This window comes from Bombus pascuorum, chromosome 1 (assembly GCF_905332965.1).
Source record: "Bombus pascuorum chromosome 1, iyBomPasc1.1, whole genome shotgun sequence".
NCBI classification, from domain to species: Eukaryota; Metazoa; Arthropoda; class Insecta; order Hymenoptera; family Apidae; genus Bombus; species Bombus pascuorum.
In genome coordinates, this window is record NC_083488.1 from 5231522 (window position 1) to 5259066 (window position 27545).

The window sequence follows — 27545 nt, forward strand, 5'->3', positions numbered from 1 at the left end:
TGACCGCATCGAAATAGATATACGTTTAATTGATTTATTTGTTTGATGATTTTCAGTCGATTATTTCGAGCAAATTGTTTGATCGATTCGGTACACTCGTTCTTTATCGTTTCGTTACTTTACACTGACAAGGTTGTAGCTTCTTAACGATCTGTCGATTTGAAAAATTTTTGGGAAAGAGATTGTCGAGTCGAGTTTTGCTCGTAGCACGTCCAAATCCTTCCTGTCTTTGGCTACCTATTGAATTTGAATTGAATGAAGCTGTTACTGCTAATTAAGAAATTAATAAGCCGCTACTGTAAATTTACTCTCGTTAGAGAAAGTGGAATGTATTAATCACGACCGTTGAGTAGGTGATTTCTGTTATGATCGATCGTTCGATTAATTATGTCCGTATTCAAAGTTTTAAGCGCCTCAACTGAGGTCGATCATGTATATTTTTAGTTTCTATAATTATAATTTTCATATATTATATATATTATATTATATTTTAATAAATTGCGGAAATTTATACAAGGAACGAGTATTTTATATAAGCGATTAAATGTATTAGACAATAATTAACGGTGCTGTTTGATGAACTAATAAAAACACAATAGACAAATACGATAAATTGAAGGAACGTGGACTGTAATGTATTGGTTCCTAACTCATAATTCTATTTTTAATCATGTTCGATTCCGTACTTCCAGCATCTATCATCTTGTCATTATTTTGATTGGTATTAATATATTTGAATCTTTAAGAATTTTTTTAACTAATCATATTTTCATAAATAAAATTTGGATCAGATAAAACTTCGTGATTTCGTTTGATTGCAATATTCATTTTTTGTAACCAAATAATACTGTGGATCAGTTAGGTTATATTCACGTGATTATTCACTGAAAGTTAGAGTTACTGTGTACATAAACAAACAGAATTTAACATGAATGAAATTTTGAATAGCAATTTTGATGCTGTGTATCCACGGATAGAGAATGCTATAAACAATGCAGCTTTCATTGCGATAGATTCTGAAATGTCAGGTATACATTCGGAGAAAGATTTGAAAAATAGGTTAGGTTTACTCGGGATCGGAAGGTCATCTTAATATTAGTTGTACTTCTTTTTGTACTAATCTTTTCTGTATTTCAGTTTATTTGATACTCTCAATGATCGTTACATATCATGGAAGAGAAACATTCAGCAATTCGTAATTGTACAATTTGGCATTACAACTTTTTATCGTGTTCCCTCTGAGAATGCCTATAAAGCGGACAGCTTTAGTTTTTACTTGTTTCCTAAATCTATTCCATTAAAAAGTAGACAATTGTCGTGGGAAGTGGAAGCGTTACATTTCCTTTATAAACATGGCTTCGACTTTAATAAAGTATGCTCTCAGACTACAATTGGAGTAAAATGTTTGTATGTTCGCTTAGGCAAATTTTTTAACTTAGCAGTATCAAATCTGTCATAGAAATATCGATATATTTTTTAGTTCATACAAGAAGGTATTCCGTACACCAACGAAATAGATGAGAAGTTACTACACGATCACATGGAGCAAGGCGATGTAGAAAATTATTTATCATTTTTATCCTACGACGAAGAAGAAAATTTCAAAGAGTGCAAGAGCAAGGTTTGCGAATGGATTTCTAGTAAGTTAGAAAATGCATCGTTAAAGTTGGAAGTTATCACTCCTATGGTACAGTATGTATTACATAAAGACTTAAGGAATAATTACAACAATATTTGGACTACGACAGACTATAAATCAGTATGTATGTAATATTATTTCTATTTGGATACTAATGAAACATTATATAAAATTGTCTGTTTTTCAGATAGATGTTATGAAAATATCAGGTAACGCGGAGGATGATTTGTTCAAGAAGGATAATTTGAAAGAAGTAGTGCTAGATATTTATTTAGGTTTTTCCAAAGTATTTAAACTTTTGGCCTCTAGTAAGAAAACGATAATAGGACACAATATACTTTTGGATTTAATGTTCATGCATCAACAATTCTATAAGCCACTACCAGGTATTAAATGAATACATATCAACGATAATCGATAAATCATATAATTCGAATTTGTATGTATTTTAGATTCGTACAAAGAATTCAAAAGTAACATACATACATTATTTCCACAAATATATGACACAAAATTCTTAAGTTTTGAGTTGCGAAAATTATATGGCAAGGATGAAGGTAAAGAACATTGATAAATTAAATTGTAGACCAATAATGTATCTGCATAAACATGAGAACATGTCTTTTTTTTTTTTTTAAGTAAACTGGAAAGTAAATTCACTGAATATATTGTACGAATATTTTACAACTAAAGGACGAATTACAACTTATAATTCACCAAAGATTATCTTTAATGAAGAATTTTCACGTAATTTAATTTTACGATGACTTGTTAAACCCTATTGTATTACACGACATCTTTTTCTCATTTCAAACTATATTGTAGATAAAAAGAATTATCATAGCGCTGGGTGGGATTCTTACTTTTGTGGATATGTATTTGTGAAAATGGCACATATATTTTGTGTAAAGAAATTTGGGACGTATGCTTCATATTCATATAATATTTTGTTTGTAACATATGATAATGTAGATTAATCGATCATGAATAATGTTTATTATCTTTAGGGGTTTAGAAGAAAGGACAGCGTCCCATTCTGAGTTAATGAGCAGTGTAAAAGATTTTATAAATTCTATAAATATAACGAGAGGCAATGAAATGTATATGGTGGGAAAAATATATTTTTTCATAACTACAAAACACATAGGATAATACTTTAATTGTACTATAAACATTTCAGAAACTCGATGGAGAAGATCCAGTGTTATCGAGACCAGAATGGCTTCATGTTAAGTTGAAGTCACCATCTCTGGATATTAAGCAGGTATTCTCAAACATGAAGTTGTATTTGAAGGCTGTACTTTCAACATTATTTTGATCAGTAATGACTTTTTTTCAGTTAGTGGAGAAATTCTCATCTTATGGTTCAGTGGACATAATGCCTTTTGCTCGGAGACGCGTTTTAGTAGCTGTCTCAAGCCACAATACGTAAGTATAGCTTTTGAACTTATCAACAGTACGTCTTATCGTTACATAAGACAAAAACAGTTCACAAAAAATTTTTAATCTCGATCCGTAATACAATAAAATGTCCTATTTCCGTCACTCTTTGGAGTTAGTAACAAACGGAACAAGACGACTGACAGTCCGCAAATGATAAAGTACGAATCTACGTAAGTACTTTTAGGTAATCAGCTTATTTAGCTTGAAACAAATTTAAACCTCGTTGTCGTCCAGCATAAATATCTTCACGGTTGGCCGTCAAACTGACACAAGACAAGCTCCCAGAAACTCGTATTTCACGTTTTACACATCGCGGTATTCAGGTTAGCAAAACAATGAGATGAGATTAAAGGAAAGGGGCAAATACGGTGAATCCGTGCAAAACTCGTGACATGCGCGATTTTCGTTGATATTAATTCTTTCGGTCGTCTTTCATTTTTCCGTTATATTTTCCCTCACGCATTAAGCAAATATAATTAGGTATTAAGTACGCAGTTGGTATTTTAGTATGAAGCTGCTTCGAAGTAAGGTGCCGGAACTATTTTGGATCTTATCCAAGGGCAACCACGTATACTCATCATTGCACTTACAAAGTGTGATATCGATGCACGTGATTTTATATGACGTAACCGTATTTTCGTTTTGCCAAAATTTGTCCTAGTTAATTTACTCTTAATATTTTAGCCGCGTATTGTCTTGTGCGATTTTGGATGCGAACATTATATATAGTTCTCCTCGAAGAAGCAACGATCGAAAGACGTTTGCTTCAAGGTTCGAATAAATACATACCATCAAAAGCATAGAATCTTGTCTTTCTTGCTACGCTGTTAAAACGTAACGAGACCGATATAGCATTACTCGGAAACGGATTAATTATAATCGTACGTCTTGTCAGCAGAGCATCAGCAGCAAAACTATAAATATCAGTGGGAAAGGTGAACGACCTAAGATCCCTTAAAGATAGTACGGATCTCATTGAAGTTCTTATATCAAATTATAATTTGATATACATTACGCTCTTCTGAATACAAAGATATATTTTTAAAAATAATATTACACAACCTCTAATTTCGCTCGATTAATATACCGAATACTCTGTATTTCATTGTATGTATAAAGTCAAAATAACATTTGCTGTTTCAGAACATCGCTTGATTTTCAACGTGAATATGGTATAACGTATATAACTTGTTGACAAGTAGTTAATACAACAACGTGATCGATGAATCTTATTTCATGCGAGTATCGAGTTGTTCTAACTCCCTCTTCCTTGCGGTTTATTTCTCCGGTCGGATCGATTGATCAATCGATCGTGTTTTCGTAATTCAGACAGCTTGAAATCACAAACCACCATCAGCATCGATATCAAATCCATTAGAAGCCCGTTTACTTTTCGTTCGCCAAGCTATCGGAACAACGAGCACTTATGCATATAAATGAGCATAGCTGTCGGAAAATCACTGCACCCTACCGTTTTAAACCCGATCTCGTCCTAACGTTTATTGTTCCACCTACCACTTGGTAGCGATTCCCTATGGAATTCATTAACCGAACGTTGTAGTATTCCGATTGTTTTGGCGGAAAATGGTTTGCTTAACTGTCTCCTAATTATACTATTAATAGGATAAATATATTCAAGTGTATAATATTTAATATATATATATACAGTCGTAAAATAAGGATAGATACAAATATTCTGTAATGTGAAATGTAGAATTTTTTAAATTTTTTATCTGCAATATCTATACACGTAATCGGAAAATCGAAGGACATTTGAGAAACCGTGAAACAATAACTTTGTACGCGAAATGAAATCATTCAACCCATAGAACTCGTCATCGGGGATGCACACGAATCAGCTGACTTCATCAAGCTCGAATTAGATCGAAATGAATTATGTAGTGCTTCGCTATCAAGTATTGCATTTCACGAGCACGATGCATTTTCTTTCGAAGCGTTAAGCGTTCGACACAATTCACCCGCGTTAGATTTTCCTTGCCGCTGGCATTTTTCCAAACGTTTCCGCGTGTCTGTGTATCATTCCTACTGGACAACTTTTGTATCGGCGCGTGCATCGCATTATTACAGTTAAATGATTCAATGACCGTCGTTATTCAATAAGTTTGATCGCGTAATTCCTGATAATCGTACAAATCTTTCAGTCGATTTTCGCGGAAAAAAATTACTTTAGCAAATTGCAAATCGTCTGAGTTTAACTTTGCCATTTTCCATTGTACCACGAATGCCAAATAATATTCATGTATTTCGTTGTAAAAAAAAAAAAACTTTATCCCATAATACTGTTAGATATGATGAATTTCTATTTTTACATTTTTTATTATTCATTTTTAGTACGAGAGATTCTTTACAAGTTCCTTTATAAATCTTTTAACAGTAATCTACTAAAGCGTGTCTCGTTCAAGTAACATAATGGTTAAATGTATAAAAGGAATATCGATCAGATAGTGGAAAATTGAATTGCACAAGATTTAGCAAGCATTTATTTGTTGATTTTATTAATGTTATTAATAAAATAGTAACCCAAGCTTGCCTTGTAACGCGCGTCGATCAGGCCAGGTTGCTCAACGTAATCGATATGACATTATTTTTACCCATGTATTATTAATGTATTATAAATCGTGGTCGCTTGAAAAATTCTGTTGCAGCGCGTCGGAGATACTGCGGCAATTCAAGAGCAGCGAGGAATTACAGGTGACACGGTACAACCGCATAAAACACGCGACGGCCATGACCATTTTTTTGTGGTACGTTTTTGCAAAATTTCCCATTTCTCGTGCTTCTCTATATTCTCATACTACATATATCTGTATATTATTATTAGAACGTAGAATTTTGCAGGCGAATTTAACGTAGAAGTAGATAGGAAGCCTATAGAATTTTGATAATTTATAATTTATTGCTCGTGAATTATCAGAATCGTGAATTCAATTTACCCACGATCCTTTATATATGCGATGTTCCTTAATTAGAACGTAATTGTCGAAGGCCAGGATTGGTTATTAATATCCTTGCTGTACTAAACTGTACGGAACATCTCAGATTTCAATCATTTCGATTCTGAAATAATTTACAAATAATCGTACTCTTTAAACTCAAATTTATTACATAGTTATTTCATAAGAAAAAAATCTTCAAGTACAATGGTTCATCCTATCGGAGGAAGACGGACAGGACCCACGGGTTGGTCCTGCGATATATCGTTAAACGGTTGGCTGGTTGTCACGCGTGACCATTTTGGGAATTGCACTAATTCGGCGAGGTTCTGCGCGAGCCCCTTGATGACACGATCACGATTGAAATTCGGTCTCGACACCGGCGAGCCCTAAATTTGATCGCCGTGTTTCAGCTTAAACGAGGCTGTCCGCGTTACGTCAAACAAATTAATGGCCCTTCCACAGGCCTGTGCGCCACCGCAGAATCTCTAATTAGCACGAAGATTGCCGTAGATGCATAAGTGGAGATCACGGTGCCAATTGTTGCGAAGCTGGGCCCTCGCGACGCCCATCGCATCGTTACTCGATGTTGAAACTGTAAAATTGTCGAATTCAATGCGGCTCTCAATGTCTATCGAGATGATTTCGAAACGAGCGTTATATAACGATTCGTCATGGATCGCGTATTAATCTTACGGTTTTACGTTTGATTAAGAATTTATGCAAGCTACCGATGAATTTCGAGCGAAGCGATCGACACCGCGTTGATCGTTCATGATGGGATGAAATCATATGGGACGAGGACCATTTCTATCTTTGATACCTTTATATTTAGCCAGTCGATATTTCTCTAAAAATCAATGTCCAGGTTTTTTACATTTTCTCAGCTTTCGAGCTTTTAAAGATATTTTTACATTTCATAACTGTTTTTAGATTTTTAGCTATGAGAAGTCGAACGAGATCGAGACGATTTTGATTAAAACTATCGATAAATGTAGCGTGTCTATATAACTGTTAGGAACTAATTATTTTTAATTGCAGGAGCGGAGCTGTTCTGTCCGGAGGTATTCTTGCTTGGATGTTAAAAAATATTTCTAAAACGTATATCAAACAGTATTAATAACGAGGAACAATCCTTTTCGTTATTTCCTTTTCGTATTCGAACGTTACAAAAGTAAAGCCCAGTAACGAAACGATAGTTCCAATTGATTTTCGTATGGTAGGAGATACAGAGTAAAAATTCAATTTTTTTTTTCCATGCGATCCATCAGTATATCAAATAATTATATACACGTGTTAGAAGATAATGTCTTTAATATATCTTTTTATATTAAGAAACTGGCTAAATTGTTCGGTCATTTGGCACCGTTTTTTAGTTGTCCTTGTATTTAGACAACGAGTCTTACTATACAAAGCGAACAGTGCAATGTTACAAATCGTACGCTATATAGTTATCCGAAACTTACTTTATGAAACCATGTAACTATATAACGAAAGCAAAGTGCATTAATGAAACGAGCATTATACGTAAGAAACAAAATCATAGCTTTCCGTGCGGATGGGACTGTAATTCATAGATCAAGTTCTACCAAGAAGCCAGCATTTCAATACGTTCATTGATTACACCATGATTCTCTTGCATAAGAATCTATATAAGAGATCATGAAAGAAGAAATGAAAATAAGCATCGTAAAAATGAGAAAGTAAAACAAGCTTCGATTGGATTTCCAACTGGCCGGCCAACCCAGAAAGAGTGCCTCCGTCTCTGTCTTCCTTTCTTACGCTCGTACGCGACCACCAGCCGCAAAATCTATTTAAATGTTAGATCGAAATCGCGAGTGGAATCTTTGCGTGAGCTGTTATTATTATTTCTCGTTCTGGTTTGTCGACGTTCCGGGCCAGAGCTCGTTTTCGTCAAGGAACCTATTCACCGTTGTGCCAAACCTCCGTGCACTCGCGAAAAATCCAATTATCCCTGGCTTTGCTGCGAACCATTGCAATTTCGATAGGTCGTATTTTCTTCTTTTTTTATTCACACACACGCGTACACACGTGCACACATACACACATACATAAGCGCGCGCGTCGTGAGATATTTGGAAAGTTCTTCGATTATGCTTTCTCTCGGTGTGTTGCACTCTTTCACATTTTTTTACAAGTAGAATGTTGCTCGAATATAGTTGAGCATAAAGTTTATCGTTGCTACGCACGGACTGATTTAGGCTTGGAAATTCTTAAAAGAATCGGATATTGTAAAGAGAATGAAGATGTACGTACTGGCAATATTCGAGTGGTTATGTACGATTCTCGCACTATTAAACGAAAACAAAGGGCAAAGAGTAACACGTGACAGGTTGTATCGTAAATTTCGTTGCAGTCTTGGCAAATGGTCTGACATTCATACTCTAGAACAACGACTTGTTACTATCAAACGACGTTCAATCGTGTGTGTGGACTCCTTAAGCAAGCGGTAACGTAGGTAACATTCAACAAAATCTTACAGAGAATCGTTTTCAATTGTATTTATTATATTGAATTATTCTTTGCAGAATGAAGATGGATAAGCATGACGAACCAGGTGATATCGGCCCTCCTAACGACAAGGTATCATAGTACGAAACGAGACGATGTTCTCGTTGCGAACTCGTTGCTGTTACTCGCGGATCACTTTGTGCTACTTTGTGCTTATCTTGAAATCCTGATGGCCAAGGAAGAGACCAAACGTTCCCCGATATTTCAAAAGTTTTCTCTGGCCGCCACCCAAGGCTAAATCACTCGAAATAACGCAGTAGCAATTTGTGTAGGCGTGCTGCCGGACGGTCAGCCTGGTCACACTGGTGTCCGGTGGCAGGTGGAGCAGCTTTCGAGATGGATCTCACGCTCTGTCTCTTTGGGTTCTACTTCGACCGGTTAAACGACGAACATAAAGGTCGCGAGCGCCAGCAACGAGGTCTATGGAACTGGGTTAACCAAATTCCCTATTTTCTCGTCTCATCGGGTACAATTTGTATTCGGATCATCCTTAGACTACTTGGATGTTCCTTCGCATCCTCTTGGGAATCTACGTTGATTACTAACCGTCGTTTTTCACCAGACAAATGGAAACTTAACTCATTGGTCGTTAAGGTAATTTCCTTCTTACCGTTGCTCTTCTTTTGGTAGGTGCATTTGTCTAGTACATGGAAGAGGTGAAAGGTGAGGGCGTGTGATAGATACAAGACGACTATTTGGTAACCTTGAGCGATCGGCCGATTCTACCGAGGCTATAGCACGTACACTTCTCTCGGTATAATTCCTAGCTTTTAATCTACGGATTTTTTTCTAAAACGAGAAGCAAATCGTCAAGATGAATTGTAAATTTCATTAGCCACTAAATCTTTTGAATATTTGATCTAAACCGACAGGGTAATCGTGGGTCTCATCTAATCGTGGATAATCATGGAGTCGCAAGTTCTCGAGAAACGGAGACCTTGTGATCCTGATTTTACAGAAGAATTAAAAAAAAAAAAAAAAAAAAAAAAAAGAAAAGAAAAGAAGGCTTGAAAGAAACTCTCGATAGTCGGTGACGAGGACCTACTTCGTAACTCGTGCACAAAGTGGAAAACGGTATCACGTGGCTGCCCAAAAATACGTCGAGAGGTGACTCGATTCGATCGCCTTCACCTATCGGTCCGGCCAGGACGAGAGGCGAGTCGGTCGGACCGTTGAACGCACTGCCAGCAAAAAGAAGAGACGATTGAAAATACCCACACGTCGGCGTTCTGGTCTCACGGTTTCGAAATCACTCGTGCAGCCGAGAATCGTAGCGTTTCACGGGAGCACGGTGTGGGCCAGGCTGCGCTTTTGCTTTGGCATGGACCGAGCACCTGTCGCGCGTCGCCGACGGTGGAAATAGCCGTTTTCGACGGGGAGAAACGCGCGCCTGCGCTGACACAGAGTAACGCGATTATGTGGGTGCGCCGAGATTAATTGCTTCCACCGATTACCCAAATAATTGTAAATCGTTCGCGTCCCTACGATCACATCGGTGTAATTAAGCTCTGTTCTGGAAACGCAACGAACGAAGGTTTCGTTGATTCGGTTCTTTAAAGAACGTTGATCTTTATCCTATACAAATGACAGGGAAATTGCGGGGAAATGAATGTTTCTTTGTATAAGGAAATTGGTAGAAGATTGTTTTCTTTTGTCCAAGCAAATTGAAAATTTCGTGCAGGAATATTGGTGCCTAGTGTCGCTTTAATTGTTTAAAATTTGTTTGAGAAATCTCGGATATTTTGCTTCTATCTGTATAATTGTAAAAGCTAGAGATTAAACTGTAAGAGAGGAAGCGAGATAAACGGATGGACGACTGGTGGAAACTATCGAATATAAAGAATATTGCTCTCGAAATGTCACAGATAAGGGAAATGGACGATGAGATGGATTGAAGAGGTTCGATTGAAGTGGCGGAAGTACGAAAATCATCTTTCTCCGACGGAGGGGTACTAGAGGTCCCAGCAGCTTCTTGTTCGAAACCTCTCTAGGACTATTTTTGTCCATAAGCTGAATAGCGGAAATAGCCTAGCCTAGCCCCTGGCCTAGAGCGTAGGCTTGACCGGCCATAATAGCGCCTCTTTCAAGGATATATCGTGACGTCACGATTTCTTTAGAGACAAAAGTCAGACGTCAGTGATCACCTAAATGACGTTTCTCTTTCGATTATGAAATTTCACATGCTAATAAATTAGACAGGGTTATATTATTTTCTTTCGAAACGTAAATGAAAATTTCTTTAGAGTTATAATTATCTTATGGGTTAAACGCGATCGTATATGTTTCTCTTCAAATTCTAATGGTACGCGAATTTGTTACGTTTGTATATAAATGTTGATAAAGACAAGTATCGTATTAGACACCTTGGGGCGCGTTGTCTCGTCTCAGGATGGCAGACGTAACGTCTTCTCCGATCAAACCACACAAAAATAATCTAACGTTTTACAGAAGCATGGAATTATAAATACTTCTGAGCACATTCGTCTTGTTTAAATAGGCTTTGCTTCGTTCGGACCGTCAATGAACATTTTTAATCTTTTACACGCTTTAAGTAAAATCGTCGTATAATGTCCATTCCTTCGTTCATCCTCCATTTATTCCTTAAATAATCACATTTTCTAATTTTTTAATCATCTTTGCGAAATATGTTACGTAATTATTTTAATGCAAATCAATCTCGATACTTTCAAAGATGGAATCTAATAAAGAGAAATTTCTTTTATTACAGAACACTAAATGCTGTAGTAATTATACCTAGACATCCTGACGCTGTTCATCCTTCGAAATATAAAATTGCCTATTTTCCTGTATACAATTGTCCACCTCCTAATGTCATCATCAATGATTGTTACACAGAACGAACGATGAAACTGGACGACTACACCTTCAAAGGTAAGCCGAACAAAAATATTGAGACAGAACTCGAGTTTCTGGCAATTTAATCTTTTTTCGAGTCGAGACAACAGTTGTTCCGTTTCACGACGCTCGTTAGAAGCTGCGTCGACACAGATCCACTCGCATAGTCACAATGAATATGCTTTATATCGCATTTGTAATATTACTAGCTATTTATATAAACTTTCATAATTGTCTATGAATAGTTCCAGTGCCTTGATGAGAATAGTAAGCGCAGCACAGGTTGTAAAACTTACAGCTTGCTTTCTACAGAATTAATAGAAAATTAAGAACAAGATTCAACGAGATAGACATTTTTAATATTGGCTTGATTTCTTAATCGGATAATTAGAATATAATAGATATTATAATAAAATATAATAGAAGATGCAACGGCTCTGTTGATACGAATTCTTGGTTATCGATGTAGCGTATCTTAAAGCGGATATTCTTCGTAGAAAATCGCTGATAGTTTGCATTAATAACACAATCGTTATTTTATGTCTCGTAAAGTTCGCGAGTAAACAAAACAATTAACTAACGTATCATTCGACGAATTATACCGGACTTAAGTGCACATGCACCTAGCGTACCATGGCCTTCTTGCGAACAAATTTTGTGCAACGTTTTCGGTTTGTCTTTGCACGAGCCATCGGCTTTATAGCACCGTTCTACGATGCAGCATCGTACGCAGTTTCAATTTTCAGAAGAGTTTCATTAAATTCAACCGATCGTAACATTCAAAGTTTCCAATTTCTTGAACTTTCCGACGTCCAAACATCAGACCTTCGCATTTCCAAGCGCCAGACTGAAATTTTCAAATCGTCAAGCGTACCATTCGGACGTGAAAGTTTTCAAATATCTCGACTTGTAAGCTTTCGAGTTGAAATTTCCCGATTCACATTTCTAGATAAACATTTTTCTTTCTTTTTTTCTTTTCTTTGAAATATCATGCCAAAGAAGCGGCGCGATCGAAAGCGGCCGGCGCGTTCGCAGTGGACGCGAGGATGGCGAGAGTGTCGCGGCAGCTGGTGCGTACGCTTGATAATCCACGCGCACCCTTGACGCCCGGCGTCCCGTCCACGCTCTCAAGTCCGACCTCGGTGTATCCTTGCGACTATTTTCGCGCGTAACACGTTTCGACATGATAGATGAGAGTTTTCTGCGTTTCCTCCACGTCGCCTTTGCTCGAAACCTGCCAAAGATTCTCGTTCGTACTAGTGGCAGGGAACGTCGAATAATTTAGGACCGCGGACAATACCTGTCGTTTTGCTACCGTTTCGCCCTCCGTCGTCTCGTACGCTCCGTCGCTTTATCCTCGTGCTGTGAACGCTTGCCAGCGCCAATTTTTGCGCTTCGAATTTTACTACTTTCGATTCTTCTATACAGCGAACGAGATATTAAAATAGTATTAAAACCCTTTAACAGGTCGATACTTTGAAAATACGCGTACGACTATTTACGACACGTTTCCTACACGTTGGATTATACGTATCGTGTATTTTATATTTCGAATTACCGCATGCCGAGAAAAGAGGAAATAATATTAGGTCGTTCGAAAAGTTTCTTTCGTTTTATGAGGAAATAATAGACGCGCAACATCTTCTTGTTTTATATCATTTTGTTCTGTCGGGATAAACACCGTGACATTTCACAGACTTGGTTTCACGTTTGTACGAAGGTGCACCGTTGTAAAAAGCACGTTTGCGAAAGAAAAACATTTTTCTTTTAGGACAACCTAGTACTTGCGAATGAGCAAAAGCTGTAGGCAAACTTTTTATAAAAGCTGTTACTATTAATCGTATAAAATAATTAAACGTGAAACGCGTGGATATCTTTGATACTTTTTCGATCATAAAACGCTATTAAAGGTTAAACGATAGATGGGTGAATAGGATTAGGGACAGATACGGGTTTCTCCAGGCGCCGCGTGTTTGATTGCAGACAGATTTCTTACCGGATGTAAAAATAGATACCCGGTGCTTTAGTTCAGCCGTAAACACGTGTAATGAAAGGCAGGCTTCGCCGTGACCCTTTTCCTTCCTTTCTTTTTTGCTTCCTCTTCTTTTATATTTCCCTTTCTCCCTTAACCTTTATGCTCCTCTCTTTCTCGCTTTTTTTATTGCACACGGAGCAACCGTTTTTTCTACTTTCACCTTTCCGATAGAAAGATTAATCGTCGAGTAGAATGGAAATTGGCGAAAGATGACGATCCGTAGAATTTATGAAAAATAAATCTCTGTAACAACGAGTTCGAGTACCTACGTAATGTCCTTCTATAAACGTAATCTCTGACTCCTCGCCAGCCGTAGTTACGTCGGTTTCGTACGTTTCTTCTTCCCTTTCTCTGTTTTGCTTTTCCTGTGTTTCGTGTGTCGGTCATATGGAATTCGTCACAATGTCAGAGACCCTCTGCTCGTTCGCTTTTTCCTTACTCCGTGACGAGAGACGATAGAAAGAAAGGTATCTTGTAACGTTACTTAAATAAAAATGCGTGGAAGTGAAATGTTCGGAGACGCTCGGAATCAGATATCGAAACATCATTTTTTAAATTCTTTTTTTACATTTTTCTGTAGAGAAAAAGTCTCTACTTTTTTTTATTAACATCTTTTTAATACTCCTTTTTCCCCCGCTTTATCGTTATTTTTATCTTTCTCCTCCTCATTTTTTTCGATCCTATCTTTTCTCCTATACATTCTTTCGAATATTTCTTTGAAAAAAAAAAAAAAAAAAAAAATGACACTTCTCAACAGCATTTTTCCTAAAATATCGAAAGAACGATCGACCTCCGCGACACTTTTTTTCCTCGAACCGATCTCGCGTGGAAACCGCTGTCCTTCGAACTATCCGACCTCAGAGGAAAAAAGGAAAAAAGGAGGGAACTCCTATCGCGGAACAGGGTTGCGTGCATAAATTTCATGCGTTATTTATACTGGATTTTCCTTGAGAGCGAGCAATATTTCCTTCCCCTTTGTCGCATCCCTCGCGCGATCCATCAACGTCTCGCGGCAACGAAACGGTTCCGCTTCTACAGCTCGCGTCGCGGATTTCCAATCAGACGTCCGATGCAAACGTCCACGACTACTTTCACGATGTCGTCAGTCACTATCGACGTATAAACAATCGCGTGTCATTTATTTATAACCGTTGCACGTGTCGTCGTGGATCGAATTGAAGCAAACGTACGATAGTGTAGGTTTGCTGGCAACGATCTAGCGCGAGGATGGCCCGCTGCTCGCGAAAATCGCAAAATTAAGTTGCTGGCATCGGACGAGATCCCTCGAAAAATCTTCTTCTTAAGCCGAGAGATTTCAACCTAAGCGGAGAATTCGCATTTGATTCGAATTTTTTCGTCGATTTTAGACGCCAACGATCGCTGAATTTCTATTTAATACATTTGACATTTTTATCTTTTTTCGAGCAAACATCGATATTTAATCGAATATCGTTTTACCAATCGAAGATCGTTTGCATTTAGATTTTTAAACGTGACAGGATCTTCGACTCGTTGATTCATCGCCTCTTGGATATGATCATTTACCTTCTCACCGATCGTTTGCTTCTTACACAATGCGTATATTTGCTACGACGAATATCGATCAAAAGTAAAATCAGTTTTCTTCCACGATCTTTTAACGTTTGCAACTCTACGAAGTCTTTCTGCTTAAAAGAAACGACCCAGAAAAAAAAAGAGAAAAATCTTCTGCACTGAACGATTTACGAAGCTAAAAACTATTTCAAGGTTTTTGACTTGATACCAAAGCAAACGTAATACTTTGCCGCGAAACCAGCCCAAAGTACTTCACCAACCTACTTCATCCGTACCACCGAAATTAGCCATCGCCATTGTCTAGGATCTCTCGGCCGCAAATCTTCCAACCTGTAAATTTCCCTCTCTCGATTTCAACGAAAACACACGATCGTATACAGGGAACAATTATATCAACGGAGCTAGTTTCGGGAGAATTTGAGGAGAAGATGAAACGTGGTGGCCATCAAAATTTCCCTACGGATTCTCCTCTCTCAGCTGCAAGGAAAACACGCGTCCATACGCAGGACGAATTATACCAACGGTTTGACAGAGTGTGCGACAATTTGAAGAGGACGAACGCGTAGGAAATTTGGCCGCGTTAGGAACAAAGAACGAGGGAGAGACGATCCAACGATAGGTATGTCATTAGGGAATCGTGGTGACAGCCGCTATTATACTGTCGGTGATGTTTGCACGTTGCCGCGGATGCCAACTATCGGCACTCCGCGACTATATGTACAGATGTCGGACTATATTTGGGACGTTGAGCTACGGTTACTTCACTGGCCCAGTTGGCCGTTGATCGGACCCCGTACGTATTTTTAGTTTAGGTCGTAAGCACCTCTAACGCGGCGAGGATCTTCTCCGCGCAGCAAATTACTCTTCTGACTGCGACGTTGTACGCGGTCAGGTAGGTAATGAACGCGTTTCTACGTTGCCATGGGCCAGGCCAGACTGCCGTCTTTATTATTAGAATGCCAATGTTACTCGTACAAGATTTTACATAAGCGGCACCGATATTTCGCCGCGTTAACCCTGAAAGTAGACTAGCGGACGAAAGGCACGAGGACAGAGAGGAAGAAGGAAAGAGGATAGCGGCCGATCGCGCTTTGATTCGCCGCTGTCACGGACCGCTTGACAGACACGACGACGACGACGGCGACGACGACTCCGCGTCCCAAACTTCCGACCGGAAAGAATGCGTCGCCGTGACGCAACGACACGAGCCAAAGACCCGTTGTTGTTCTTCGACTGCGTGCGTATGTACCTTTGTGCGCGGTGTGCCGGTACTTCATTTACTTCGAACCGGTCAGCCGATAAACAATTTCTTATACGTGTACAGGGAATCCACTGTTATTGGTGGCACAATGGTGGAGGAGTAGTCGATTCTACGTGAAAAAATAAGTAAAAAATATAGAAGAAATTCTTCTTATTCGAGGCTTTCTTATCGACAAAATTGGATTTGAAAATTTCTCTGATATATGTAAAGTTGAATATCTAGTTGCCGATTGAATACGCGATGAATACTTGGATACTTCTCTACTCCAGTCCGAAATTAGCAGAGTAGCGAGCATACTTGAGAAATTTTCAAACTCCATTTTCTCCAGAGCGGAGCGTTATGTGAAAAAATCTTATTCCGTATTTTCGATTTGTTCTTTCACGGAGAATTTCCCTTTGGCGGTTGCACGATCGATAGAGGGACACCCTGTGTACTATTTGCGATAAAGTATCATGCGTGGAATCATGTTTGTCGGAACGAAATTGTAATTAGTTGTTACGTAACGAATTACTCACAATTGGACTTCCTTCGAGAACGTATCTCGACGTATCACGGTTTGACAAGCAACGAAATTCGATATCGATATATTTACATCTCCGAGAACAGATACTGTTCTACTCAATGCTTCCAATTTCTATCAAGAACTAGTAATAAACAGGTCTCGTTGTTACTCCTATAAATGATGTGACGAGGTGTACTTCAATGATTTCCTGCCCTTCCTCGGCTCCAACCACGCAAACCTGCAACGCGTATATCCATCAACGCGTGCACATCCTCCTCTGTTGCCATAAAACTCTAATAAAGAAGCCTAAATTACCAGCAAAGAGGCTAACGGCCATTAAAATTCATTAAACGAAATTCCAAATTCTTTCTGGTATCGTACGTCCAAAAATTTCTGGGAAAAGGACTCGCAGGACAAAATGTACACCTTCTTCTTTCTTTTTCTTTTTCGGTTCTTGTAAAATTAGAGAATTACCGATACATCGTTCGATCCGTTACAAAATACACAAACCAGCCGAACGTTAACCGATCTACAAATCAAGTAGACGTAGAGTAGCCAGAGCAAGTATTGGCACATACCCTTATTTTCTAATGAAGTAGTACGATTCAGTTTCACAGTAGGGAAATTTTAGTAGTCGTTTAAAAGTACCGCTAAACGATACGTGATTTAATATACCTCGGCCGAGGTATATTAGAACGTAAATGTTACAACGACGTTGCGCCGATACTGTTTATAGCCACCGTAAATCGACAAACGTTCGCCTGTCTTTTCTTAACCATCGCGACAAAACTCGAAAGATAAGTTTCACCGAAGAACGAACCATAGATCAGTAATACGTTCGTCTTCCAGGAAGCTGCACGATTTATATCCTTCGATTATATACAGGATCGTAAATCATTCTCGGGAATGTTTGCAAGCAGAGTCCAGCTCGCCATTCTCCATCATCCGTTCGGTCGACAATCTCGCTTGATGTTATCGTCGAAGCATTCGTCAACCGGCAAAATTCCTCGCTTCCTTGTTAAAAAGTGAACGTACCCAGGCTTTTTGGTTTTGTATTTTTAGCAAGCGACGCGCAGGATAATACGAAATTAGACCAGGCGGCCTTTGTACGAGCCGCGTTATTAGTTGTTCGCGGGAGAACGAGGCGCGTGTGTTACGGTTGGTCCACTCTGTCCGCTGTCCGCTGTCCCTGGCGGGCATTATTGTTGCCAGAATCCAGAATAGACGTATCTCGCGCGCTCTGCCCCTCCCGTAACCCCTATCTGTCATCCAAAGTCTCAACTTTGATCCTCCCGATGCCTCGCTTGTAAATCTTCAGGGACCGTGCGTCTCGCGTTCCACGTGATTTGTTGGCTGACCGAACCAAACGGTTCGGCTCCGTTCTTTCTCCTGCTTCCCCTTGCGTCACATCGTCACCTGCTGTACGAGTATTCTCGATGATTCAGATTATTTTCTTATTTCACCGTTTCTCGAGTGCATTTTTCGTTGCTGACCGTTTTAGGAAGATCGCAAGTGGCAGCTTCGCTTGCACGTCCGAACTGACGTTATCGGTGAGATTTTAGCAGTTAGAAGCAAGTACGGAAACGATAAATTTGACAACGAGCCATACGAAGTTTCGCAAGTAAACTTTATCGTTCGCGAGTTATTTGATTAACGTAGACTTGATCCAACGTTCAGCAGACGTTGAAGAATACCATCGGTGAAGAGTAATGAAAGGACGATCGATTTAAGATGCTCCGTGTCGAATGCCTTCCGTGAAATTCGGAAACGAGAAGGTCTGGTTTAACCAAGCAATTGCCAAGTTATAAACCTGACAGTTCTCATCGACGGTTCCAACGTCGGTCTCTTCTTGATAACAGTGAAATTTGAATTAACGGAGGAATCGATTAATCGGATCGATCGGGAATTTGAGAACGGTCCCTCGGTAAGAAAGATCGGGTAGCAAAGACGATAGCTGGGAGAAAAAATATCGCGGTCGAAATTCGTGATAATCGACAGACCTAAAATTTCAATGAACGAGCGGAAGTATCGTTTGTTGTGCCATTCGACAAGGTAGATACGAGAGAATTTAGCACAGAGTTTCGTTTAAATTTCTGGTTGCGCGAGCACGTTTGTTTTTCTTTAGCCACGCAGATGTCAAATACACTCGAGATTTTATTGCAGATTACGTCTCAACTTTTCTCTAATAGAAATAACGTGTTTCTCCTTATTGTTGGAAGATTCATTTCGGGGCAAATCCTATGGATCATCCGATGCCTGACGTCCGATGTCATCGTAGATGTTTAGCACGTCATTTATAAAACCGTTCATAAATAAAATCGGACTTGTCGAGTTTCAGGCAACTAGCGCGTGTCCCACGCTATTTCCAGGGTCTGTTCGATGAGATTCACGCTAACATGGACTATCAAAGCTTTCGAAACACATGTTCCACTTAATGGAACCTCGTTAGGGGCAGAGTCCGATGGAGGCATTAAATCCGAATCGTAAACGCGAATACGTTGAATCTCTAGAGATCGGAATTGGTAGACGCTATTAGCTGGCGACTGAGTTAGATTGTTTAATTTACATTAATAAACAGTGGTAAATCTAATTATAGAAGAGGAAGTTACAGAGGAAAATAAAAATCGTTTTTATGATTTTCTTATTACCTCGTGGCTAGAAAGAAGTATTTTGGAAATTTAGAAATTTAGAAAAAGAAGTTGAAAATAGCCGGAGAAGAGAATAACCTGATAAATTCGAAGATACGAATTTTTTGAAAATACATGATAAATCTACAATGTTGATTAAGACGAATTAATATTAAATATAATTGCGTACTTAACGTTATCGGTATTTGTTACATTCAAATGAAAAAACATGTATTTTTAACGTGGAATTGGCAACGTGTAAGGACGCGTGTAAGACAGAATACGTGGATTTTTTCAATCAGATTCCAAATAAAGAAAACGCTACATTATTGTGAAAAGTATCGTTCGTACATAAAAATTTAAACACGTCGCAATTAGAAAGAAACGGATCGATGATATTCGTGGAAAGTTTCGAACGGCGAAAGAGAAAAGGGAAAAACGAAGATTCGCGCGAAAATGTCCCGAAACGTCGGTACGCTGTTCGACGTTTACGTAACGCTTTATGTTTTACCTAAAAATAAAGCCATGCTTTAAACCGCGGCTTCGTGTAAGCGACGAAATAACGATGTCTATTTTTGTTGGTTATAATGAGAGAATACCGACTGCTCGTGTACCTTTTACGAGACTCGACTGATTGGCGTATAGTTCTATCGATGATACGTACATCCAATGCCAAACTTCCGTTGTTTCGTAAAAGCCACGGATGTACATCGTGCTACGGAAGCTTAAATTGCTGGTGAAATGCAATTGACACGCGATATTCTGCACGCGATTGATTCATTAGTCGGTAGTTTTATAATAAATTCTCTTCCACGCGAAATTTCCATTTTTACGCGAGAACGCGATTTTTTACGATATTTCGCGTTTGCTTCGATATATGATACTTATCTTTGTCAATCGCTCGTAACTTATTACACATGATTCGTTCGATTTATAAATATTCAAGTATATCTCTTAGAAATTAGGTTTTGAGTAGGACATTAAAGGGGATAAGTGGTTAATACGAAAGAAATAATATGTACATGATTCGCTTAGAGAAGACATTAGGATCATCTCGAAATCGTTAGAATATTATCGCATATTTTTATCTATGCGATAATAAAAAGTTGACAAAATAAACGATCGAAAAATACAGGAACTACGTATATTTAAGGTCCATAGATTTTCATGCTCTCGTTTACCTTCTTTAATCCGCCAGAAGAAAGCGTCCGATTCAAAGTAGTTCCTGAAAGAGAAGCATTTTTAGATCATCCCGTATATCCAGAATTAACTATCGCTGATCTGCATGGCAAAGGGACGATCCGATCCGCAGGTTAATCACCTTCTTTGGTATCCTTTACACGGTGTTCGTTAGCCATATAGTATGTTGCAATCAACGAAGTAGGTAGAAACACTCGAGGAACTGCGACCTTCCAGAACTCTTTCCGAAATCCCTGACCGTCCTCGCGGTCGACCTCGTCTCTTCGTTCACTCGGAGGACGCGACATTTCCCATCGATCACCGCTATCTCCCCGGAATCGAGTTTGCGTTTCGATCTGTTCTACGTTTAGCCCGGCACCGTGCGTAGTTTATTTCTGATCGGCCGGTAATATATTTATTTCCGATTTTCGGCGCGATGCGCGCGATCGAAGGCCCTCGCCTCGATCAGCTGGCCTGGATGGAACGGATTTAACGCGTACCAAGTTTTCATGGACGACGAACGCTACGCGAGTCGAGCACGACGCGCTCATATATTAAAATGTATTTAGAATCCGCGCAAGAAGCAGAACGTTGACCGTTGCGCGGCTCTTCTCTTCCTTCTTCTTCGCCTTCGGCCCCCATCCGTTGCTTCGCGCACTTCGGCCCTCCTCCTCTTAGGCCTCGTTCACATTAGTCAAGTTACTCGACTTTGGATTCAAGTCACCTGGCTGTCAACCTGTTTCGTTTACTCGACGCTTCAGCGTCCTTTGGATCAATTAAACGATGTTAGACTAACCTGACGTCGTTTGATACTACAAGCAACTCAATTTCGAGCGTCTAAAACGGTGTCGAGGAAGGTGGCGTTTGCTAGAAATATGAAATGACAGTAAAGGTTGTGGTAGCATAGAGTACGAAGAAGGATAATGGTACAGAGTATGAACGTGTCAGGACGAAAGAAACTATGAGCGAATGGTTAAAAGTTCGGGAATACACCTAAGGAACTGGTATTTCCTTTAAATGGAAGATCGAAAAGGATGGAGAAGTCGAATCGAAAGAAAACTCGTCTCTCTTTCGTGCTGGTGAAGCAACTTGAAATTTATTTTATTCGGCTGGAGTTAAAGAGAAGAAACCTAAGTAATATGAACCAGACTTTATACTCGAAACGTCGTCGCGTGGGCGGCTAATGCTTCTTTTCTGCTCCTATCTATGAATAATGTTGCTGGTACGCGAACCTTACTGCATGGGAATGTAGGATCGAAGAAGCAGAATCTCGAACCGAGGGACTTGTGGGGTTAGACGCAACACCGTTTTAGCTTCGTACCTCCTTCTTTTCGGTAGAAATTCAACTTGCGAAACTCCGCTTTTCGTCTTATAATTTGTCTTCCTACTGCGATATTTTTTGATATTATAACAGAATAATATACCATTGTTAGATTTATATAGGTTGGATGTTCGAAACGGTTAGAAAGTTTTATTCGCCGATATAATGTCGCAACGAAATTGCGACATTCTAGTCACGCAATTTAATTAGGAATTTAATGCTTCGGCTAAGTACGAAAGACGTATTACCTACGTCGGGTAAATTTGGATCGGTATAGCTTATTTCTTACTAAGCTGACATAATCCTGCACGTGAAGATAAATGTGATGTATGTGCAGGAACTCGGCAAACAACAACTATATTCGTAGACATATCGTTTCTACGAAAACCGAAGTCAATTAAAAATGACATGCCTCTAATCTACGTCAGCAAGCAAGTCGCTTCTTAAAGCTACATGTACGTCGTGGTCAAAGGGTGAATAAAGTCCATTTCAATTAAACCTTAAACGAACGGCCTATGATTGACAGCCGGGTCTACGTATTCTCTACCGTCCTTGAGAAGATTCAGAGTATTTATTTGACGATGTTCGTGGGTGAACGAAATGGACGATTCGGTGGATGGAAAATTTGGCGGAATGGCGACAAGGACGTTGAACGTTGGCGAGCGATTTCCGATTGGAAGAGGTTCCGGAGCGGCAGAAGTCGGTCGGCTTGTCGAGACAACGAAATTAGTGTGGAACAATTACAGAAACGAAAATGGCACGATCTTATTTTAGGTTCGCCGCGTATTGGACCATAATTACATAACCAGCCGCGGTTCCTACGAGAGGGAACGGAGCAAGGTTCGCCAATCGTTGCTCGCGTCCTTTGTCCATGGAACATGATCGATCCATCGTCGTGTTCGGCCCTTGATTGCCCCGAACGTTGCTAATCACCGGCGAGATAATAAATGCCCCGCGATGTTACCCATCGGTTGGGGGTCGTAGTCGATGGATTGTCTTCGAGGCTCTAGCTGATATCGCATTTGGACATACGCCAACCACCTATTTTCGATCTTGAGAAAAACGCGTACCTTGAACGTTTCCAATAAGAGCATTGTGTATCGGGGAACTGGCTGATCGTTTGTTAAAACCTGGATCTTACGTGGATCCTCCACTCAGACGATAAGTGGAATCTGAAGGATCCCGATCAGGATCACACGCGCAAATCGTGAATCGGAATTTTTGGAAACAGAAATCCTTGATTCGCGTTAATGTGGATGTCGCGGAGCAGAAACATGCGCGAAGTTACTCGGAAATTAATTATTCTGCTTCGTACGCGACGAATATAATGAAATAGAAATGATGAAATTTCAGGGTTATCCGAAAATACTGGCAGAACATGGTGATCTTAAAAAGTTCGAATCTGCCGCTTACGGGACCTTGAGTTGCTTCGACGTAATTCTATTTGAGGTCATTGAATTCTTCTGTCTTACATCATATTTAAAAAAGAGGCACCCCGAACCTGGCTATGAAACCATCTCAAAAAGAAGGAAGGAACAGCGATACCATCGGCATTCCACCTTGAAGGAAACCAGTATCTTTATTATTGCTCTATGAAACAATTAACACGTAGATACCATTTCAAGCTACGCTTATTCTGATATTTTCTACGCACAGATCGCAAGCAGAAGCACGAACGTAATTTATTCCAAATCTACACGGGGGGGAAATGTACGCGAAGCGATCGCTTCTAAGTGGTAAAGTTCAACGCGAGGGATTTTCGCAATGGCGGCCGTGGTGTTCCGGTACCGGAAGTCGCTGGAGCGAACTACTACCTGGAGTAGTAGCTTTTCGCGTAACTCTGGCGACACAAATTTAAGGCTGGTAAGTAGCAGGTACGGCGAGCTGGTTTCCGAACCCAAGCGTGTGCTGGTGAAATTCGAAGGTTAAATGGAAAAAACTGCGACGAGAAGCGAACCGGGAGGCTGTGCGGCGGCCGCCGGGACCACTGGCTTCCGGCCAGAGTTTTCCCTCGTTCGGTGTCTCGCCGCCAGGTAGCGACGCCTACGGACTATTTAAAGGAATTTCGGCGAGGTTCGTCGCTTCGTTTCGTTGAGCAGCGCAGGCGTTGCCCTTTGAATGTTTGTTTGTTTTCGCCCTCGACCACCCTTCATGTAAAGAGGAAAGCAAAGGAACCAGAGGAAAGCGCGCGTTCTCACGGTACGATGTTCAGGGAGGAGTAGCGAGTCTGTAATCGGGATCGTCGCATCAACCGGGGAGAGACAGGCCTCGCAAAAGTTCGCCGCAGTGTGACACACTCGCCGCCTTCTCTTTCGCTTACTTTACCAGTTTTCACGGTACTCTTCTACGCACTGTTCGTCGTACAACGCGAAAGAAACGCGCGGCCGATCGTAGAATCGCAAAGTGCGACCGGGACCCAGCCGCACCGGTGCCGGTTTCCTTCGAGAAATCGATTCGGTGAGGAAACAACAGCCCGGAGCCAAGCACAAGAAGACGAAGCATTGGTAAGTCTGCTTGCCGCGCGAGTACAACCAACAGGTGAACACAGGAGGTTTCCCAGATATCCATAGTGTTTTTGTGACGACGATACATGTACACAGTGTGATACGAAAATCGACTGAATCGGTAGAAAAGAAAACGACGATCGGACGAGATCAGTGTTGTGTGACCGAAAAAAGCCGAAGGGGACTTAGCCGAGGGAGGCCGTGAAATCGTTCTATTGTGGATCTCTTAACGAACAGCGTGAAAGATCGTACGCTGTTTTTCGTCGATGTCCGATGCTTCTCGAAAGAGATATGTGTGTTCGGTCGAATCGACGTACTCGATATGCTCCGTTCGGTGTACAGTGACAAAGATCTCGAAAGGGTCTTCGACTTGAACTTGGAAATTCGAGGGCATTTCGTTCCGATAAAATCTATTTCGAAATTGTGGAAAATTCGATGGAATACGTTCGAGGATTAGGACCGCGCGAAGAATTTGATAAGTCAGTACTCGTAGATAGGATCGTACGAGAGGGATAAATTTAGGAACAATTTCTGCGCGGGTGAAGATACCGAAAGTTTCGAAAGGCGATCGTTCGTCATGTTATACGCTCGATTTCATGTTGTCATAGATATTTAGTGACGTATATCAAATCGGCGTCCAGCGAATGTTGCTTATTCGAAAGTGTATCACTAGCCTAAGTAGCCAGCCAAACTAACATAGCCTATGTTACTTCATCGAAGACGTGTCGATGTGAAGCTCACGTTACATACAAACACGACCTCTACTTGTTTGCCAACAAACGTACTACATTTCCTATCTTTATAGCTCGTCCACCGTGTTGCATCTCATCTTCAAATAGAAACTGTTCTGCCACGCCGTCAACCATCCCCAATATTATATCATCGTCAATCTATTACCTAACACAATTATGCTATTAACATATAAGCCTGTTTTAATTCAAATGATTCATCCTGTTTGCTCCGTCCTTACGTACATCTTCGTAACTGCTAGAATCAGAGCAAATTAAACCAATAACAGTTTCATTAATCCAAGAGTTAAGAAACTGCAATTAAGCGAGTCTCTTCGCAAAATCAAAATTATTTGAAAGTAGAGGTTGGCGTATCGCAGAAAATTTGGCAAAAAATCGTTCTTGACAGTGGGCGAGAAGAAAACGGAAGGAAACAGGAGAAAGAAAATAAGAACAGGGATAGAATTTGGTAGATAAGAAGAGGGATTCGATGCGTAGAACAGGGACAGGGGTAGCTGGTGAGATAGAGACGAACGTAGCGGCTAAGGATGGGAGGGGTAGGGAAATCAGTGGCTGCTGGCCATCTCTGCCAAAATAATTAGGAAGTCGTCGTCAGAGACGTGCTAAAATGGTCCGCTGGGGCGCGCGCGATTTGGCCGGTTAGTCGCGTCCCGGGCGTTCGAGCGAGCTGATCGTCCGGACGGTGTTTCGGACCGGTTCCCAAGTGTTCCGCAGTCGACCAACCGTCTGTCCTCTTCGTCCGTCCATTTTGGCGCGCGACTTTCTTTCAAGTCATTTCCAATCGCGACTTTTGATCATGATCGTTGCTTGTTCAGGTTTCCCGTAGCCACAGGACGATCGAACGCATCAACGTCAAAAGGATTGGTTGATAGGATCCCTTGAATATCTCCGTACGTTCGAATTGTAGATTTTTTAATCGAAACAGTAAGAGAGAGAGAGAGAGAGAGAGAGAGAGAGAAAGGGGGGGAAGGAGTTGAAATCCGACGTCGAGGACTCGTTGGAATTTTTTTTTCTTATCGTGTAAGATCAGGGGTTTCGGTTGTGGAACTTGTTCGGGTGAATAGGATTACAGGTCGAGTTCCGGAGACGCGGAGTCTGCCCGGTGACTGATTCCAACGGCCGTAACCCCGATCGAGTCTCCCGGCTAGTCACCGCTCTTCCATTCACACTTAAGTTTAGCGCTAACCTTGGCTTCGGCGTTTGCTGCACTGGCTGTGCGACCTTTGCACTCCATCCGAGTTTTAAGTCGCCGCGACGTTGACCTTGAGCGTGCGACGTTCCAATGACTTTCGGAAACTCGTCGTCCATACTAGCTTCGCGTGTATTTCTTCCTATTAACGTGTCGTTTTAATAATCACAAACAAACAGAATTGTTTCTTGAAATTGTTTTACTTCTTTTCTTCTTTTTGTTGGTACTTGAATCTACGTGTGTATATATTACGTATGAATATGTGTATTCAAACGCATATATAGTCGAGGAACGTGAAAAAAAATCGTTGACTGGAAGTTTCGGATTATCGTTGAGCAAATTGTTTGATATAAGTGTTTTCTCTTTTTTTCTTTCAAGTATTTATTTGAATTAGTAATAGAACCATACATTAGTAGTAGTTGCAGCTTCTGCGTCGTGAAAGCTTACTGGTTTATGATGTTTAAAATAATTCGATGTACTCGGTTCAGTTTAACGACTACCGCTACTACGGTCCGATGAATTATTGTTACTGTAACAGTGAAAAGTTACAGGCCCAATTTTAGGCAGGCGCGTGAACGTTGCATATTGTACACTTCGATACTGATATATTACATAACATCATCTCATTTGGCAAGACGAACGACAAATTGAACAAGGTTGACTCAACGATCGATGAAATATCGATCTTTTATTCGTGATCGATTAAATGCAAGAAAGATTCGGATGCAAAACAAATCTATATTGTCGAGTCATCCTTCGTTAGGTTATGTAACGGGTTTCAAAAATTTCATACAATCTACAGACACCCGATTGCTTAGTTATATAACGAAACCACCTAACGATCATGTGTCGATTCGATTACCTGGTTGCCGTATTTAATCGGGCGAAAATTGTCGAACGGCGCGAAAATCAACGCTCCGTCGCGAATCATCGACCGAAGCGATCGAAATGAAATTATAAGAGCAATAGTTATATAACGAGAATATTAGCCATGTCCTTTGAATGTCTTAAAATACGCGCCAAGGAAATAGACTAGCAGAAGACTGAAAATAGCTGAGTGCGTCATACTTGACGAACGCTGTCCAGCCAATGGCGTCGCTCCACATGCTCGGTTCATTCGACTCGCACGCATTTTCATACTACACGGTGCGCCGCGCTGTGACGTGGATTTTGCGAAATACGAAAGTGAACGAACAACTT

At 40.2% G+C, this 27545-nt stretch overlaps 2 protein-coding genes and 1 long non-coding RNA gene across 4 annotated transcripts in view; 2 read left to right on the plus strand and 1 right to left on the minus strand.

The window, feature by feature from the left end:
- The first annotated feature begins 667 nt into the window (after nt 1-667).
- LOC132910825 (pre-piRNA 3'-exonuclease trimmer-like) lies at nt 668-11305 on the plus strand. Its single transcript, XM_060966943.1, is given in 11 exon segments — nt 668-1059; nt 1138-1372; nt 1481-1759; nt 1827-2025; nt 2092-2196; nt 2279-2561; nt 2647-2746; nt 2820-2903; nt 2979-3067; nt 5749-5847; nt 7078-11305. Coding segments are annotated over 11 exon segments (1683 nt in total). The 5' UTR covers nt 668-928; the 3' UTR covers nt 7157-11305.
- Nucleotides 11306-11490: 185 nt separating this feature from the next.
- Nucleotides 11491-15436, minus strand: LOC132910887 (uncharacterized). The gene is made up of 2 exons (XR_009658878.1): nt 12725-15436; nt 11491-12658 (listed from the first exon to the last, which is right to left on the minus strand). It is a non-coding gene; the product is annotated as an uncharacterized LOC132910887 (long non-coding RNA).
- An 8543-nt stretch (nt 15437-23979) lies between these two features.
- LOC132910182 (calcium-transporting ATPase sarcoplasmic/endoplasmic reticulum type) overlaps nt 23980-27545 on the plus strand; it is a 55846-nt gene continuing 52280 nt past the window's right edge. Inside the window, exon 1 of one of the 2 annotated variants that reach the window (XR_009658722.1) lies at nt 23980-24407. The gene's annotated coding sequence lies outside the window, so the exon portion shown is untranslated. Of the gene's footprint in view, nt 24408-25828; nt 26047-27545 lie in introns of those variants that run through there. The other variant, XR_009658723.1, reaches the window with a different exon arrangement.